The sequence below is a fragment of the Prinia subflava genome, chromosome 12, assembly GCF_021018805.1.
Source record: "Prinia subflava isolate CZ2003 ecotype Zambia chromosome 12, Cam_Psub_1.2, whole genome shotgun sequence".
Lineage (NCBI taxonomy): Eukaryota > Metazoa > Chordata > Aves > Passeriformes > Cisticolidae > Prinia > Prinia subflava.
In genome coordinates this window covers 18,382,357-18,398,622 of record NC_086258.1, presented here as the reverse complement: position 1 = coordinate 18,398,622, position 16,266 = coordinate 18,382,357, and the positions used below count along the sequence as shown (strand labels likewise).

The 16,266-nt window shown below is 60.2% G+C and overlaps 1 protein-coding gene across 1 annotated transcript; it reads left to right on the top strand.

Moving 5' to 3' along the window:
- The first annotated feature begins 9,657 nt into the window (after positions 1 to 9,657).
- On the top strand, positions 9,658 to 11,414 carry LOC134557329 (GTP-binding protein Rhes-like). Its single transcript, XM_063410250.1, has one exon. The coding sequence runs from the start codon at positions 10,223 to 10,225 to the stop codon at positions 10,847 to 10,849; it is 627 nt and encodes a 208-aa protein (XP_063266320.1). The 5' UTR covers positions 9,658 to 10,222; the 3' UTR covers positions 10,850 to 11,414.
- The last annotated feature ends 4,852 nt before the right edge of the window (positions 11,415 to 16,266 follow it).

The window sequence follows — 16,266 nt, the reverse complement described above, 5'->3', positions numbered from 1 at the left end:
GTGCCATGAGCAGGCTGGAATGGCAGAGTCAGCTCTGGGGAATGAAATCCTGGGGGGTTCTGTCCCTTGTATCTGTATTTATTGTGTTCATGGGGTTCTTTCTCCCTGTCCATGCCAAGAAAGTGCTGCACCAGTGTGAGCCTGCCCCCAGAGCCCCCAGCACAGCCCCTGTTTCTGGAATCACCGACTGGTTTGGGTGGGAAGGAATCTCAAAGTTCTTCTAGATCCAGCCCCCTGCCAAGGCAGGGACACCTTCCACAGACCAGGTTACTCAGAGGTTACTCCTGGAATTTGCCTCTCTGATCCTCCCCAAGCTGGAACAGGTTTCCCAGAGGTGCCAGTGCTGAGTGTGGACCAGGGGACCAGTACAGAGCTGGCCCAGCAGTCACCCCTGCTCCCCCAGCAGGCCAAGGCACTGAGGGATGTTGGGGGGCAGTGGGGAACACTGAGGGGCAGCTCCTGGGGACATCTCTCCACTGCAGCCCAGAGAACTGTTGGCATTTTGCAGCTTTGCACTTTTATTTTTACCTTCAGAGAAGCTGCTCCAGGAGGGGGGGACACAGCAGTGCTTCACACTCCTTGCCTCAGTTTACCTTGTGAAAATAAATCTCAGCTCTCTGCCCATACTGAGGTTTGCCCTTGCTCCTACAGAGGTTTTTGGCAGCTCCCTGCCCAGCCTGCAGCACTTGGTCAGAGGGATGGAGCTGAGGAACTGGAGCTGTGGATTGAAGGCTGGGATTTTCCCATCCCACATTCCTGCTGGGAAAGCAGAAGGAACTTGGCCAGCACAAGGAGCCACATCCATCAGCGCTGGGTAAACACAGCCAATTGTTCCCAGAGCTGCAGGAAGGGACAGGAGGGGAGCACAGCAGCACCACACGGGTCACTGCACCAGGAAAACACAGGCAGGGAGACTGGGAGGGAGCCGTGGCCCTGCCTGGGAGATGGGAAGAGGTATCCAGGTCCCAGTGATAGAGCAGCATCCCCTCCCCTCGTGGTGACACCTGGGGCCACGCTGGCCTGGACAGAAATGAGACAGAATTTGAGCACAAAGCAGCTGCACAGGGTAACTCGCCCCAGCCAGCTTCTCTCTGTTTCCCTCCTTTGCTGGAGAGGGCTGTTGGAAGTGCACAGCATTCCCCATCTTCTGAGCCAGGGGAGAGCCCAGAGCCGTGCTCAGGCACTTGGGAGCAGCTCTGATGCCACCACAGCTCACAGCCCTGCAGGGAGGGGACACCGAGCCCCCATTTACTGCAGTGTCCCCAGGCTGGCAATGTCCTCTGCCATCCAATCCCCTCCTGCAAATGTGACTTTGGGTTCTTCACCTTTTAGTCCCAGAACATCACCTGCATGACCTGATCTGGTGGGTGGCCACGGCAGGAGGTTGGAATGAGGTGGTCTGCAAGGTTCCTGCCCACCCCACCCATCCTGTGACCCCATGGTTCCGTGATCCCATGGTTCCGTGATCCCGTGGTCACTCCTCGTGGCTCAGCTGGCAGCCTGTCCTGCTGGGGACAGTCCCAGTGTCTCTGCTCACAGAGGGACAGCCTTGCTCAGCTCAGTCACAGGAGGTGACTGGAGCAGGTTTACAGGTGACACCGGTGTCCTGCAAACCTGAGACATGGCACAACTCATCCCTCGGGGCAGGGACAGCCCCACCACAGGGCAAGGTTCTCTTTATGGCTCACAACCACGGTGATTCCTCCCAAGCAAAAAATAAACCTGGAGAACCCAAAAGCTCAAGAGCTGTGTGGATGCCAGAAGTCAGGAGCCAGCCTGGATGCGGGCGCGCAGGGGCTCAGCAGGGTGCTGCCCCCGGGCAGGGCAGGCCTGGCTGCTGCTGATGCTCCCCGACAGGAAATATGTCACAACATGAGGTGTCCTGACAGGCGGCGGCTGCGCCGGAGCCCGCGGCAGAGGCTGCGGAGCCGCCGCGGCGCTGCCCGGGCGGGGCTGTCAGGAGCTCTTAGGGTGACAGTGGCTCTGGAGAGGGACTGGCAGACACTGGGGATGGGCAGAGGTTTCCTCCTCTGAACCCAAAAGGTGAGAGGTTTTGGGGGCAGCCAGACCAAAGTGCTGAGACTCCAGAGCAGAAGGCTCAGTGAAGGAGCTCCCCCAGCTCGCAGGTCGTGCAGGCTGCACTGTGGGGCCTGGCATGTTCACAGGGAACAACAAACTCCCCTGTAAAATGAATGAAAATCTCATTTTATTTTAACCTTGCTTTTGGCTAGATGTGTCCTTTGCTCCTGCCCTGAAAAGGAAGGAGCAGTCTGACCATAAAAGCGTCTACGGCAATAATCAGCTCAGATCCAGGACAACACTGAGGTCACGTCTGCCCCATCATGTGAAGTTTATTTGGTTATTTAAGGACAAGAAGTCACTGGGGAAGGAGTTGGGAACTGTGGCATGAAAGCCCAGGGACTGGAGGCCATGCAGTGAGTGGGGAAGGGCCCCCACGGGCAGTGACAGGCGGCCCCGGGCAGGCAGAGCACTGGGGGATGTTTACAAAATGACATTTTCATACACTCCAGAAAGGAAGAAAGGAAAAGCAGCAGTTTGTTTTCAGGGCGACAGCATCATGTGTGCCTGGCTTTGCACGGCACGGAGCAGTGCTCCCAGCAGGACACGGGCAGGGGAGGCTTGGCTGCCAGCACTGCTGCAGGCAGGAGCACAGCCCGGCTGCTGGGGGCTGAGCTGAGCTGTGGGGATGGGCTCAGTGTCCCTGACAGCCTCGGTGACAGCCTGGCAGAGAGAAATTCTGGCCCAGTCCGGGCTGCAGGAGCACCTTGGATGGGTGAAGAACCTCTTCTGTGCTCCTGTCACCTAAACCTGGGGTGCTGGGCATCTCCTGCCAGCACCAGACCCCCCCTCACTTTGTGTTATTGCTGTGGATTTGCTGAAGATCCCATCTTCTTCTGTCACTGCCCCCCAAACCCCTCCAGCCACCCCTCGAGGGTGCCAGGCTTCCTCTGAGCTTTGAAGTAGCTCCTCTCCTCTCTTCACATTTAAGTTTCTTGGACCCCATGGTGCATGTCAGGGATGTTCTTACCTTAGCTGCCATTTTTTTCACCAGGAAATCCCTTGCCTTTAGGACTTGTGTCAGTCATCCAGAGATGCAGACCCAAGTGCATCCTGCAGCCCTGCCCTGGTGAATGCTATTACACCTTGTACCATTTCTTTTCATGCCTCTTTCACATTCAGCCCCACTGATCCATCAGCATCTCTGTTCCCCTGCCTGCTCCTGGCTCCTCTCCCTTCCCTTTCCCCACTCCTACTGCGAAACCACAAAAGCAAGGTCTTGATTTGGGGTTTTCTTGCCTACAGTAGCATCAGCCAGACAGCCCAGAGCCTCCTGTCCCTGCCTGCACTGATTTAATCTCAGTGCCAGGGGTGAATGGAGGGGTGCACCCTGCCTTGGAGCTGCAGCCCCACGAGGAGGAGGCTCAACCCCTTGAGGAGGAGATTTAGGGTTCAGTCCCACTTGGAGGAGGCTGAGGGCTCAATTCCACATGGAGGAGGCTCAGTCCCACATGGAGGAGGCTCAGGGTCCAATTCCACATGGAGGAGGCTCAGGGTTCAACCCCTTGTGGAGGAGGCTCAGTCCAGCCCAGAGCAGCGTGCAGAAAATCAGCTAAAACTGGCTGCTCGTGTACCTGGGTGTTCCCCATCAGTCTTTGCTGGCTTTACTGGCCCTCCAAGCAGATCAGCACTAATATTTAGCCTTATCTTGTGTCTAAAGAAGTTAAGGCACATGCCAGGTCTGGGCTTCCCTCCTCGATGCCACTGCAGTGGGCAAAGGTGGGCAGAGCCATTCACTGAACCAGTGCAGCCTGCTGCAGGATGGGGTGGTCTGGAGCTCCCCCTTGGCATCTCGGGGCTGCAGGAGACCTCGGTGTCACACATTTCATCTCCTGGTGACCCGAGAGCTCTGCTGTGTCACCCTGTGTCACCCGAGGAAACGCCGTGCTGGTGGCCCGAAGAGAGGCGAGCTCTTTGCTGCAGCCAGTAATCCAGCCAGAGCAAGATAAGAGATGTTATAGAAACTCCTCTGAGCCTGAGAACAGCTACACTAAATCCCTTTAGTCCCCGGCGAGATATCTGTTTACGGGGAGACTGGATTTGTTCCCCGAGGTGGATCAGTACAGGCTGTCCGCAGCTCTGGAACAGGGGCTGGGACAGGAAACGGGCCTGGGTCAGGGAAGGGTTTCAAACCCCAAATGATCCCTTTGGCATGGGAGAGGTCATCTGGAGGAGCAGGGAGGGGCAGAGCACCATTGCCAGGGGCAGCTCCCAGTGCCCCTGTGCCTAAAACTGGTGCCACAGCCGTGAGCCCAGGTGACACTGCTGTCCATGAGCCCGGGTGACACTGCTGTCCATGAGTGCGGGTGACACTGCTGTCTGTGAGCGCGGGTGACACTGCTGTCCGTGAGCCTGGGTGACACTGCTGTCCGTGAGCCTGGGTGACACTGCTGTCTGTGAGTGCGGGTGACACTGCTGTCTGTGAGCCCGGGTGACACTGCTGTCCGTGAGCCCGGGTGACACTGCTGTCCGTGAGCCCGGGTGACACTGCTGTCTGTGAGCCCAGGAGACACTGCTGTCCATGAGTGCGGGTGACACTGCTGTCCGTGAGCCCAGGTGACACTGCTGTCCGTGAGCCCGGGTGACACTGCTGTCCATGAGTGCGGGTGACACTGCTGTCCGTGAGCCCGGGTGACACTGCTGTCCATGAGCCCAGGTGACACTGCTGTCCATGAGCCCGGGTGACACTGCTGTCCGTGAGCCCGGGTGACACTGCTGTCCGTGAGCCTGGCTGCGAGCGGGAGGTGCCAGGAGGATTCAGCCCCCCTGAAGGGATGAGTGGTGCCCGCGGAGATCTCGTCCCACACCTCCTCCAGAGGCACTGTGGGACCCCAAATTCACCCCCAAAGCCAGCTCCAAAGTCAGCCCCAAAACCAGCTCCAAAACCAGCCCAAAGTCAGCCCCAAAGCCAGCCCCAAAGTCAGTCCCACAGCCAGCCCCACTCTCCTCCCTCCCCACTGCCACCCAGCCCGGGGCTGCGGGCAAACCTCAGCCCTCACCTCCTGCAACCCCAGGCTGGCACTGGGGGTCACCAGCAGGGGTTTTTGTGCCCCTCTGCAGCGCCAGCACCCCCGGGTACCCCCGGGCCGGGCGCTGCCCCTCAGGGTGGCCCCAGCGGGGCCGGGAACAGGATCCGTGCACGCCAGGCTGTTCCAGACGGAGCAGCACGTATGGCTGATCCATCTATGCATCCGGGAGAGCTGCGGGCCCCTCCAAGGCGGGCTGCGAGCCGGAGGGTTCGGATTTCGCCTCTCACCTGTCGCTAAACCAAAGGCCATTCGGATTTAATCTCCGGGAGAGGCAGGTTTAACCCTCTGGGGTGCAGCTCGTCCCCACACCGTGAGGAGCACCCGCCCCGCTGACCCTGTCTGCTCCTCTGTCTCACCCTTTGCTCTGCTCACACCAGGCAGCAGCTTCTCCTCCTCCCTGTTTTCACCTGGTCTGGCATGCAGGGCTCATTGCAGGGGGGAAAGGGATGCTCAGCCCCCCGAGGGTGCTGCCTGGGCACTGCCAGCGGTGAGGGCACAGCAGGCAGGGCAGATGGGGCTCCTCACCACTGCCCACGTTCTTCCCAACTGCAGAAAGGTGTTTGCACAACTCAGGCCACTCTGTGTACCAGCCAAATCATCGTAGATAACAAGTCACCTGCCCTCTTGTTTTCCAGAGCTCTCAGGAATTCATCAAGGTTACTGGGAAAACAGCAGGATGAAAATAAGAACAAAGAGCCTGAGAAACTATGTACAAAGAATGTAAACCCTGGATACAGGAGGTGCAGCCCGAGAATGGACATTTGGCCAATTGGGTGACCTGAAGGAGATGAACCTGCCTCCTGAACCAGTGACTTGGCCAGCCAGGAGTGTGTGCCCACGTGGGCTGGAGATTGTAGAATCTATACCTGGGATTGTAAAGTAAACAATAAAAGGCTTCTGGTGAAATCACGTTGGTTCTATTCCTCTGTTGTCCAAATCCCCCTGCACTCAGCACCTCAGCTGGGGCATGAGGAAACCCGGCTGGAAACGCAGCCTCACGTCCAGCACGGATTTACCCACGGGCAGGGGCAGGGGCAGGGGCAGGGGCAGGGGCAGGGGCAGGGGCTGCGGGGTGGGACCCCCACCTAGGCTGTGCTCAGGCCCGTGTCCTGCTGGGGGGGCCCAGGCAGAGGGTGCTGAGGCACTGGGTGCCCGTGGCAGGGGTGCAGAAGCTCCTGCAGCTCCAGAAGCTGGCTCAGCTCCTGGAACACAGCACGGGGCTGCAGAGGGCTCAGCACCACATCCACAGCCATGCTCCAGTGCCTGTGGGCAACGGGGCAGGCCAGGGCTCCTGACAGCCCCTGTGTACCCAGCAGGGCTGATCTGGGCACCGTGGGCTGGAGCAGTGCCCAGCACAGCTGAGAGCACCAGAGCTGCTGTTCCCGCTGAGCCAGGACAGCAGGAGCTCCTCGAGCAGCTCCAGGCACGGCACAGGCTGTTCCTGAGGGTGCCAATTGTCCTTCTCCCACCTGGGAGCAGCAGCAGAGCTGGGAGCACGTGGCCAGTGGGAAGGGGTGCTGTGCTCTTCTGGCTTTCCCCTCACTCAGTCACTTTCACCAGACAGAAGCTTAAAAGCAAAACAAAAATGAGTCTTTGTAAAAGATGTCACAAACCTTGTCAGGACTTCAGGATGTTTTCTGGGAGAGCTTCACTCACTCCCCTCCAGCAGTGGAGCTTTGTGGGCTGGTTCAGGGACAGAAGAGGCACCACCCTGTTCCACATTGCTGGTGGCAAACAGCCCTGTGAGGGGAGCAGATCCCAGGTGCTGAGTGCTGCTGGTTTTTCACAGAGCAGGGTTCAGCCCCTTCCCCTGCCCTTGTCCCCGTGCTCCCTGGGCCCTGCACCAGCTCTCCCCCAGCAGCACAAGGTGGGGAGCAGCAGCCCACACACCATTTCCCAGCCTTCTGACACAAATTGCCCTCTCCTGGCTGCCAAAGGCTGCCCAGCCCAGGGGGGCTTCGCTCAGGCTGGGACCAGGCAGCACCCCAGGCTTGGCTGATGGCTCTGCCCGAGCCCTGACACTGCCTGGGACCCTGGGGACCATCCCTCACCTCCCCCTGCTCCAGGGCTGTCGGCCCTGCAGAGGGACACCACAAACATCCCCGAGGGCCCCTTGCTCCAGACCTGCCTGTGAACGTGGGGCTGTGACCTGCCCCAAACCCGCCCCACACCGCACTCCTGCTCCATCCCAGCTCCTGCCCAACACTGCTGCCATCCCTTCATCCCTGCTCCCGCTGCCTGCCCTCCTCCCTGCCCTGCTCAGGGCTCTTTCCCTCCCTCCCTGCCTCCCTCCCTCATTCCCGCTGTCCCTGGGGTGTCACGGTCCCCTCTCCTGTGGGGACAGCCCAGGGCTCAGCACTGGCGGAGGCTTTGCCCCTGCCACGCTCCAGTTCCTGTGGGTGCAGCACGTTCCCTGTCTGCAAGATCCAAACTCCACCTGGATTACAAAATCCCACAGGATCCTGGTCACTCCCACGAGCCATCCCAGCCCCTCTTGCCATCCTGATGGGCAGGGGCAGGGCTCTTCTGCAGGGCTCCTCCATCACTGTCCCCATCTCCAAGTGCCCATAAAGGCCCTGTGAGACTTTCTCTGGGGGAAACACAGACTGAAATGTGGGGTTTTTTTTGGATAATACCTGACCCAAGCTGGCCAGTCTTGAAAAATTCAGAATTTAGGGACATTAGTCTGAGCACAAAGGGCTGCAGTGGAAAACAAGTCACTGTGTTCATCCTTCCCTGTCTCTTCCCTTCCCTGCTGTCAGGGGCCATAAGCTCATAGGGAACGAGCTATCCATGCAAAAGGCCTTTGGAAATATTCATTGCTCATCTCCTAACAAGATTACCCTGAAATCCTCCATTGCTCTGAGGGAGATTTAAAACCTCTCAGGCTCTTGGTAACCATAGCAGCACAGATGTGAGAACTGAGGGGAGACAAGTGATGTGAAAAATCATTGGGGATGCAGAGCCCGGCTCTGTGTGACTGCCTGTGACTCTGGGTGTGACTCTGTCCCCACGGTGCCACAGCTCTTTGTCTCAGAGCCCAGGCTGGCCCTTCGCCCTGCCCAACCCTGGCAGGACACTTCCACCTCTGCAGAAATGACCCAGACCAAGGACAGCAGCTGTGACATGACCCAGTCCTGGCTCCCACTGCGCCAGGGTCCCCTTCCCATGCCCAGCTCCTCCATGGATGGCATTTCTGCCTGGCATTTGCCAGAATGTCCATTCTGGCTCCTTCCCTGGGTGCCAGCAATAAAGGGGATGGTTTAGAGCCAGCACGGGGTGCTTGGAGCCTGGGGTTCCCATCCCCTCCTGCCATGGATTCCTCATTCACCCTGGGCATCATTTCTGCCCCTGTGAGAGATGCTGGCTGTTGTGAGATTGAGCAGATCCATGTTTTGAGGCCCTTTGGAATGAAATGCTGGGAAAAGGAGCAGCAGCAAGGGCACCACGGCCCCCCAGCACATCCCGAGAGCCTGCAGAGCTGTTCTGTAGCAGCCGGGAGGGACTGTGGGAAACCCTTTTCATCCCTCTTGAAAACCAAACACAAAGAGGCATTAACCAAGATTTTTCATATTAAAAAAAAAGTGTTTGGCTTTAAACAGCTTCCAAAGGCTGGCTCGAGACTACTGGTGCTGCCCTGGTGCCTTCAGTTCCTCATCTCCACTGGTGCCGATGTCACACCAGGCACCAAACCCCCATCACTGCTTCCTTCATGCACCCTCTGCTCACCCACCCCTTCTCCTGGTTTTTATCCTGCCATCAAATCTTCTGCATCCCCAGCTCCTTCCATCTCCCAGGGCTCAGTCCTTGGGATTTGGGATCTCCTCATGGCTCAGGAAGTGTCCGCAGAAAGAGCTGGTGAGGGAAGGTGCCTCACCAATCCCACTGTCAGGATCCAGCCTTTCCCTTCTCCCAGGGCAGGCTGACACCAGGACAGGACTCTGCTCATCCCGACAAAATCTCTTGGCTCTCCTGATAATAAGATTAGCTGGGAAAGCTCCTAACATGGCTAAAATGTAACAATAACTGCAGAATTAAAAGGCAGGAATAATTCCAGTGAAAAGGGTTTTGGAATCGACAGAACAAATTCTTCCAGAACTAAATGCTGGAAATGGTACTTGGCCATGGAAAGAAAAGCAACCGCATTAAACCTCCAAAACCCACACATCCACAAATTCAGCGTAGCAACTTGTTTGAACTTCTGCGCCAAGTTCCTTTTGTGTTTGCACTTTGCATTAATCAGCTCCTGAGACAGCTCCAGAGCGGGATGGAAGGTGAGTGTTGAGCAAACACACCTGGATGGGGCAGCCTGCACCTCTAGAGCCCCACTCCGGGGTCAGGGCCGTTCCTTCCCACCGCTCCTGGCATCTGCTCCCGGAGAGCGCCGGGCATTGTCTTACAGAGATTTTACTTCCCCCTCTGGTAAAATATTTCACAAAAATCACCGGGTAACTGACAGCTGAACGAGGAGGTTATGACAGACGGGAGAGCTTATCTTCCCCCTCCAGCCAAACATTTCATCGCTTCACCGGAGACTTGGGCGCGTTCGCAGCAACTCCGGCTGCAAGCAAGTCCCCAGCCCCGGGCGAGCGCAGGAAACGCCGCAGGTGCCACCGTCCAGCCCCTGGCCACTGGCCATGCCATGGGTGGGGATGGCCACTGAGTGTCCCCGCTGCCAGCAGCCCAGGCCAAGCCGCTCCCGGCGCCCTGCGGGGAGCTGGCGGTGCCGCACGGCCGCGGTGCCGCCGGCAGCAGCGCAGCGCTGCAGCGCTCCAGGGCTGCAGCGGCTTTCCAGGACTGAACTCTGCGGATTGGCCCGCTCTCCTCCCTCCCTGCCCTCCCTCCTCCAGCACCCACAACCCACAGAGATTGGACAGCTTGGTGCCACATGGCAGAGGGGAACCAGGATAAAAAAATGAGCCGGGCTCGGGGACTGTAGAGTCCGCGGCAAAGCAGGTGGGAGAAGTTGGCGGAGCGGCGACACCGACATTCCCTGGCCACGCTGAGTCAGTGCAGGGAGGACGGACAGACGGACACACCGGGGCTGCAGCCACCCGGGGACACCAGCGGGGTGAGCACCAGCTGCGGAGCATCCCGTCCCCTCCGTGCCAGCCATGTCCCTGGTGGCGAAGGAGAAGAACCACGTCCGGTTGGTTTTCCTGGGAGCCGCCGGTGTGGGCAAGACGTCGCTGATCCGCCGCTTCCTGCTGGACACCTTCGAGCCCAAGCACCGGCGCACGGTGGAGGAGCTGCACAGCAAGGAGTACGAGGTGTGCGGGGCCACGGTCAAGGTGGAGATCCTGGACACCAGCGGCAGCTACTCCTTCCCGGCCATGAGGAAGCTCTCGATCCAGAACAGCGACGCCTTCGCCCTGGTCTACGCCGTGGATGACGCCGAGTCCTTCGAGAGCGTCAAGAGCCTGCGAGAGGAGATCCTGGAGGTGAAGGAGGACAAGTTCCCTCCCATCGTGGTGGTGGGCAACAAGGCGGAGAGCGGCGGCGAGCGGCAGGTGCCGGCGGAGGACGCGCTGTCGCTGGTGGAGCTGGACTGGAACAGCCGCTTCGTGGAGACGTCGGCCAAGGACAACGAGAACGTCCTGGAGGTGTTCAGGGAGCTGCTGCAGCAGGCCAACCTGCCCAGCAGGCTCAGCCCCGCGCTCTGCAAGAGGAGGGAGACGCTGCCCAAGGAGCAGGCGCTCAGGCCGCCCATGAACAAGACCAACAGCTGCTCCGTGTGCTGAGCCGGCCGCCCCAGGGGCTGGAAACTCAGGTGGGCTGGGTGGGGAGAGGCGCTGCCTCGGCCAAAACTTCCCCTGCTGCCTCCCACCCCTTCCCTCCTCCTCCCCACCCAGCCCACAGGAGCAGAGAGGGTTGGAGGTGACAAGAAGGCGGGAGCTGGGAGGGATGCTGGGTGCTGGATGGGTGTGGGGAGAGGGGGAGTTCCCAAAACAGCAGGAGGCTCACCTGGGGAGCAGCCCTGGGTCAGCCAGGGCGCTGTGGGGAGCTGGCAGGCACGGGCAGGGGGGACAGACGCCAGGGCTCTGGCAGATGTGGGCACCTGCAGCTGCATCAGCCCTGCCAGCGCTGTCCCAGGGCACTCAGGGCCGGTGTCACCTCGTCCCAAGCACCGACAACCTCCTGGCATGGATCTGGCACCCGCAGCACATCCAGTGTCCGAGCAGTCCTGAGTCTGTACCTGGAGTAGAGCATGTGATAGGGTGGTCTGTGCATCTGTTTGGTTTTCTCTATTCTCTGTTTGTTTGGTTTTTTTAAGCATTCCCAATAAATAAATTCTTGCAAAGTGGAGCTGGAAAATGTCTCGGTTTCTTTCTCCTGTATTTCAGGTGCTGCACTATCAGTGTTTTATGCTCTTATCACTGCCTTTTGCCTTCCCTCCTCTGTGCTCCAGCCTCACATGGAGTGTCCTGGCACTGGAGGAGCCTGCCCAGCTCTCCAGCCTCCCCTGGCAGTGTCAGGACATTCAGAGTTATGATTTTTCAAATAATTTACCCACACTGAAGTTTTTACCAAGCAGCAGAGACCAACAATAAAACACCTTCTCAACTCTGAGCACAGAAAATAACAACCAGCCATTAAAAGACAGCTGATCCACTGAAATAAAAACACAAACATGTTAAAAGGAGATAATAAATGGCACGGGGGGAAGCACAGAAGATCTGTGTTTGCTGTACTGAGTGTGCCCTGAACTGATTTACTCTCCCCTCACACAGCCCAGCCTGGCTGTAATGAGCACTTAACCTGCTCAGCAGCCACACACACACACCAGAAATAGATATCAAAGCCTGATGGATTAAAGAGTCACCCCCCAGATCCAGCCCCAAGGGAGATGGGCAGTTTGGGGTCTGCAGCTTTCAGAAGCCCAGCCCTACAGGATGATGGGCCCCTGATCAGCTGGGGAGGCACCTGGGGATTCCAGCCCCTTCCCAGGTGCCAGCAGGGAGAGCCTGGCCTCCCCGAGGGCATCACTGGCTGGGGCACCCTGCTGCCACCTCTCCCATGGGCACTGGAGCCACGACAGCAACCTCCAGACAAGCAAAATCCTCCTCCCAGAGTCTGCTGTGGGTCCAGGCTGGGGACAGGCAGCAGAGGGGACAGATGGGGGGGGACAGGCAGTGGAGGGAACAGGCAGGTGCCACCAGGACCTGCTCTGGTGGCACCGGTTGCCCTCACCTCTGTCTCACAGCTGGTGCTGCCACCACAATGCTCTGCCCACGTGTGTGGCTGTGCCTCGCCCAGTGCCTCGGGGACACTCAGGGCTGCTCAGGATGGATGGATGGATGGATGGAGGGATGGATGGATGGAGCCCTTCCCAGGACACACGGGGCTCCTGCCTGCACGGAACAAACAGAAACTGCTCACTCTGGGCATCTGAGCCCACGTGGAGGGGCTGGGTGCGCCAGGGAAGCCACGGGGATGTGCCCACCAGTGTCCCTGCCAGGCTGTCCCTGCCAGGCTGTCCCTGCCAGCCCTGCCCAGGGGTGCCCCAGCCCTGCCCGGCCTCCACAACCCCACCCCTCCCTGACCAGCCGGCCCTGCAGGAGCCCCTCACCTCCCAGGGCGGGTTTTGGGTTGGGTGATGCAGGATCAGGAGCTCCAGGCCCTTTGGTTCACAGCACTGTGCTGAAAGCAGAAGGAAAATCTCTCTGCAGAGTGCAAAGAGGAAGCTGGGACGGGCAAGGCCGGCTGCCAGCCCCTCCTGTGAGATCCACGGCAGCTCCTCCTGGGGTCCCAGCAGCCTCCCCACGCTCGGGCTGGCGGAGCCCCCCTAGCTCCTGCCCTGTGCCCCATCCCTGCCTCCCCCGGGCAGAGCAGGAGCCCGCGGGGTCTGCAGGACCCAACTCCCGGCCAGCCCAGCCCAACCTGCGGGGTGCAGCAGCCACCGCTCTGCGGGTGAGATCCGAGATGCAACAGATGCAGGCACCGAGACCCTGCGGGTGCAGGAGATGCACAGGGAGGTGCTGGGGGTGATGGAGCTGCTGACGAAGGCTCAGGAGCTGCAGAGGGACACGCTGGAGGTGCAGGAGCTTCTCACGGAGGTGCTGCACCCTCTCCACGGGCCCACGTCCTGCCCCTGCAGCGCCGGGCTCCAGCAAAGAGCGGAGCCATTGGAGGAGCTCTCCAGCACCTACTGCCCCTCGCCCAATGCCTGCCAGCCTTGTAGAACCCCCTGCCAGCCTTGTAGAGCCCCCTCCCGCCCGCTCCCGGGCCCCCGGGGCCGCCCCCAGCCCCATCTCCCCCGGCCGGGGGGACAGGCAGGGGTGCTGCAAGGATGCAGGGGTGCTGCAAGGATGCAGGGGTGCTGCAGGGCCGCAGGGGGAATGGGCTGCAGGGCTGCAGGGGGAATGGGGTGCAGGATCCCCAGCCCTTCTGCCCCCGCCTGCACAGCCCCTCTCTGGGCATTGCGGGTCTGGGGGCTCGCATCGCTCCCGTGGAATGCTGCGGCAGGGGGGCTCTGCCGCCCTGCTCGGACCCGGGGTCAGGCAGCTCTGGCCGTGCCGTGGGGCTGGGGCTGGGCAGGACCAGAGCCCCGGGGTGCCTGTCCCCAGGGCTGTGCGAGATGCAGGGCGAGGCAGAGCAGGGCCCGTGCTGGGCTGCGGGGCTTGGAGAGCAGCTCCAAATCACGGATCTGTGCCAGGCACAGCCGGTGTCAGCCCTGACCCCCTCTGTGCCCGTGCCCACGGCAGTGCCGGGCCTCCAGCAGTGCTTCTCTCGGCCAGAGCAGGGCAGGAGGTGACCCTGCAGAGTGGGGTTAGGAACAGGCAGCTCTGGTGTCTCCTGGCCTGGGGGTCCGTGTGTGACCTGTGCCCAGCCTGGGCTGTAGCAGGGAGATGCAGACCAGGGGGGCCCCGGGGTGACACGGGGAGGGGGAGCCCCTGTGGGGTGTGGAGCCCGCTGTGCCCTGTGCCTGTCCTGCGGGGTGTGCTCAGGGCTGAACGCCTGCAGCTTCTTTTCTTTCAGCAAATGGCAAGAGGTGAAAGGGCCTTTCCTTCCCAGCCACGGACCCAGCACAGCTCCAGCCCAGGGCATGGGGGTGGCAGCTGAGCCCTGCACACACGGGGCTGCAGCTGTCCCTGCAAACATCACACAGCACAGGCCTAAGAGAGGAGCAATATTTGCCCTTCTGTTTGCCCTGCCAGGAGGACAGGGGTTTTGGGGAGAAGCCTGGGGAGAGCAGGATCCATTCAGACATCCATGCAGGTCCCCCCTGGCTCAGCTCTGCCCTGGAGCACTCGGTTGTCCAGGGGAGTTATCTGTAACCCTGGGTACTCACAGCTCCTTCGAGTCAGGGGAGCAGCAGGTGGAGGAGCTCTGGCTTTCAGAGCAGCTGCTCCAGGCCTCCAGCACACAGGAGATCCAGTGTGCAGAGGGGAAAACTCCATGGCTGTGGCCCCGGGGCTGCTGCAATGTCCAGGGGCACAGGACCCAGGGCAAATCTGCCTCCAGTGAGGCCTGAGCAGGCACCACCCCTCTGTCCTGGCGTGGCAGCCCAGGCAGCAGTGGCTCCCTGCTGATCCCACCTCTGGGGCTGGAGGGGTTTCACTGCCTGGGCTCTCGGGGATCAGCTGAGCTCCTAGCTGGAGCTGGTTTCCCAGCTGTTGTGTCCATGTGTAGAGGGGCCTGGTGCCTGGCATGGGAGAGGTTCTGCAGGGGACAAAGGGACAAAGGCTCTGCCTCTGCGGGGTGACCCTGGCTGCTGCTCTCCCTGCACTGGGGGGTCTGGAAATCTCAGCCCCTGCGGAGCAGTGAGGATGTGCCAGGACACACCCGGCTCCCCAGGGCTGCCCTGGCTGTTGCTGAATGTCTCTGGTGCTGTGTTCTCCACAGAACCGAGGGCGGCTCTCCCCTTTCTCAAAACACCAGAAAGATCTGGAACATCTTCCCCCTGTAACTCTTCCTTCCCTTTCCCTGGCTGGACGCCTTCACTCCAACCCTGTCCCCGCGGCACCCTGGGGGAAGAGCTCCGTGCCATCCCTCCCGTCCTGTTCCACACCACGGAGCACATCCCATCCCATCCCATCCCATCCCATCCCATCCCATCCCATCCCATCCCATCCCATCCCATCCCATCCCATCCCATCCCATCCCATCCCATCCCATCCCATCCCATCCCATCCCATCCCATCCCATCCCATCCCATCCCATCCCATCCCATCCCATCCCATCCCATCCCATCCCATCCCATCCCATCCCATCCCATCCCATCCCATCCCATCCCATCCCATCCCATCCCATCGAACCTCGATTTGTGTGCACAAACCATCGGGGGCCGTGCCCAGTCGTGGGCAGTTTGCTCCGGCCCTGCTCGAGGGGCGGCCGCGGCTCGAACGCCCACGCCAAGGACAGCCGAGGGCACAGCAAAACATTTCAAACCCCAGCGCGGCACTGGCTCGGTGAGGGGGTAATTAAGGGTGTTTGTCTTCGGGAGCTTTGGCCGAGCGAGGCGCGGCGCCGGGGAAACGCTGAGTGCTCTGGAGAGAGCAAACCTCATCACATGAGCCCCATTAGGGCTCTCCCGGCAGGCTGGGATTCGGAGAATCCTGGAGTTGTTTAGGTTGGAAAAAGAGCTGGAAGGTCGCCGAGTTCCCTGGCTGGAGAGTGCAGCGGGAGCATCCTCAGGGCTGCACCCGGACAGGCAGAGCCCTCCCGGCTTCGGGCCGGGAAACGCCTCAAAAGAGGCTGGAGCCGGGGGAATCGCTCTCCTCACCCAAATAACGAGTGGCAGGATGAGAGGGAACAGCCTCGGATTTCCCCACGAGGTGTTTAGATGGGATATTGGGGAAAAGTTCTTGGAAAGGTTTGTCCAGCCCTGGCACAGCTGCCCAGGGCAGGGGGATTTCAAAGACGCGTGGATGTGGCGCTTGGGGACCCGGGTCAGTGCTGGGCTTGGCAGCGCTGGGTTCACCGTCGGGTTTCGTGACCCTGGAGGGCTTTTCCAGCCCTGAGGTTCCACGGCCGAGTCCACGCACAGGCTGTGGCCCCGGCTTGCCTTTGCTCACCCTCTGCTCGCCACGGACCCACCCCTGCGGCGGAGCGGCCTCCAGCACACAGAACTCCTGCGACACCAGCCCGGGACACAAAATCCTCCTGGAATTGTGTCCAAAGAAGGAATTTTATAAAGGAAATCTCCCAACCCCCC